Genomic DNA, 822 nt, shown 5'->3' on the forward strand with positions numbered 1-822 from the left:
GTACCTGCTTGGCTTGAGTTCCACCCCAGAAATCAACCAAGGCCAGCAGTCAGGTGGGACAAGCCCAAGCCATGTGGGCTGCTTCCAAAGGTGGGGTTGTTGAAGGAACACAGGTTGACCCTCAGGGAATGGTGGCTCAGGTCTATGGTCCCAGCTACTTGGGAAGCAGAGGACTTGTCGCTGGCTGAGCACCTGCCTAGCACGCGCGAGACCCTGAATTCCATCTGCAACACCATAAACCTGCAGCATCTCTGAATTTGGTGTAGTAGGCATCCCAACATTTGGGAGCCCAAGTAGTCCGGACAACCTGGGCTCACGAGAAAAGCCTATCTCGGTTTCCAAGGGGCAGGGGACTCAGGGACCAGGGCTGGGTCCTCTGACTTCCTCCTCTGCCTCTGCCTCTGCCTCTGCCTCTGCCTCTGCCTCTGCCTCTGCCTCTGGCTGCCTCCTGCAGGTCGACTCAGATTAAAACTTACTCGTGGGACAACGCCCAGGTGCTGCTGGTGGGAAACAAGTGTGACATGGAGGACGAGCGTGTGGTGTCATCAGAACGTGGCCGGCAGCTTGCTGACCACCTAGGTGAGTACCCAGCAGGACTGCAGCCCTTACCAGGCTGGACTAGGGACCCTGACCCCAGACACCACACAGGTCAGGGCATGGGCCTGAAACCAGGTGGATCACACTTGTGAAAACTAGCCACTCTGCAGGTTTGGCAGTGCGTCTCGATGGCTGTGGTATTTGCCACGCACGCAGTCATGGGCTAGGTCTCCCACGCGCTCAGTCACGAGCTAGCGTCTCCCACGCGCTCGGTCACGGGCTAGC

General features: G+C 58.5%; 1 protein-coding gene across 1 annotated transcript in view; it reads left to right on the plus strand.

Annotated features, from left to right (window-relative positions):
* Rab3a (RAB3A, member RAS oncogene family) overlaps window positions 1–822 on the plus strand; it is a 5984-nt gene that overhangs the window by 3288 nt on the left and 1874 nt on the right. The window contains exon 4 of the mRNA XM_005370585.3: window positions 455–579. Coding sequence (XP_005370642.1) covers window positions 455–579 — 125 coding nt within the window. The remainder of the gene's footprint in view (window positions 1–454; window positions 580–822) is intronic.

The sequence above is a fragment of the Microtus ochrogaster genome, unplaced genomic scaffold (genome assembly GCF_000317375.1).
Source record: "Microtus ochrogaster isolate Prairie Vole_2 unplaced genomic scaffold, MicOch1.0 UNK81, whole genome shotgun sequence".
Taxonomy (NCBI): Eukaryota; Metazoa; Chordata; class Mammalia; order Rodentia; family Cricetidae; genus Microtus; species Microtus ochrogaster.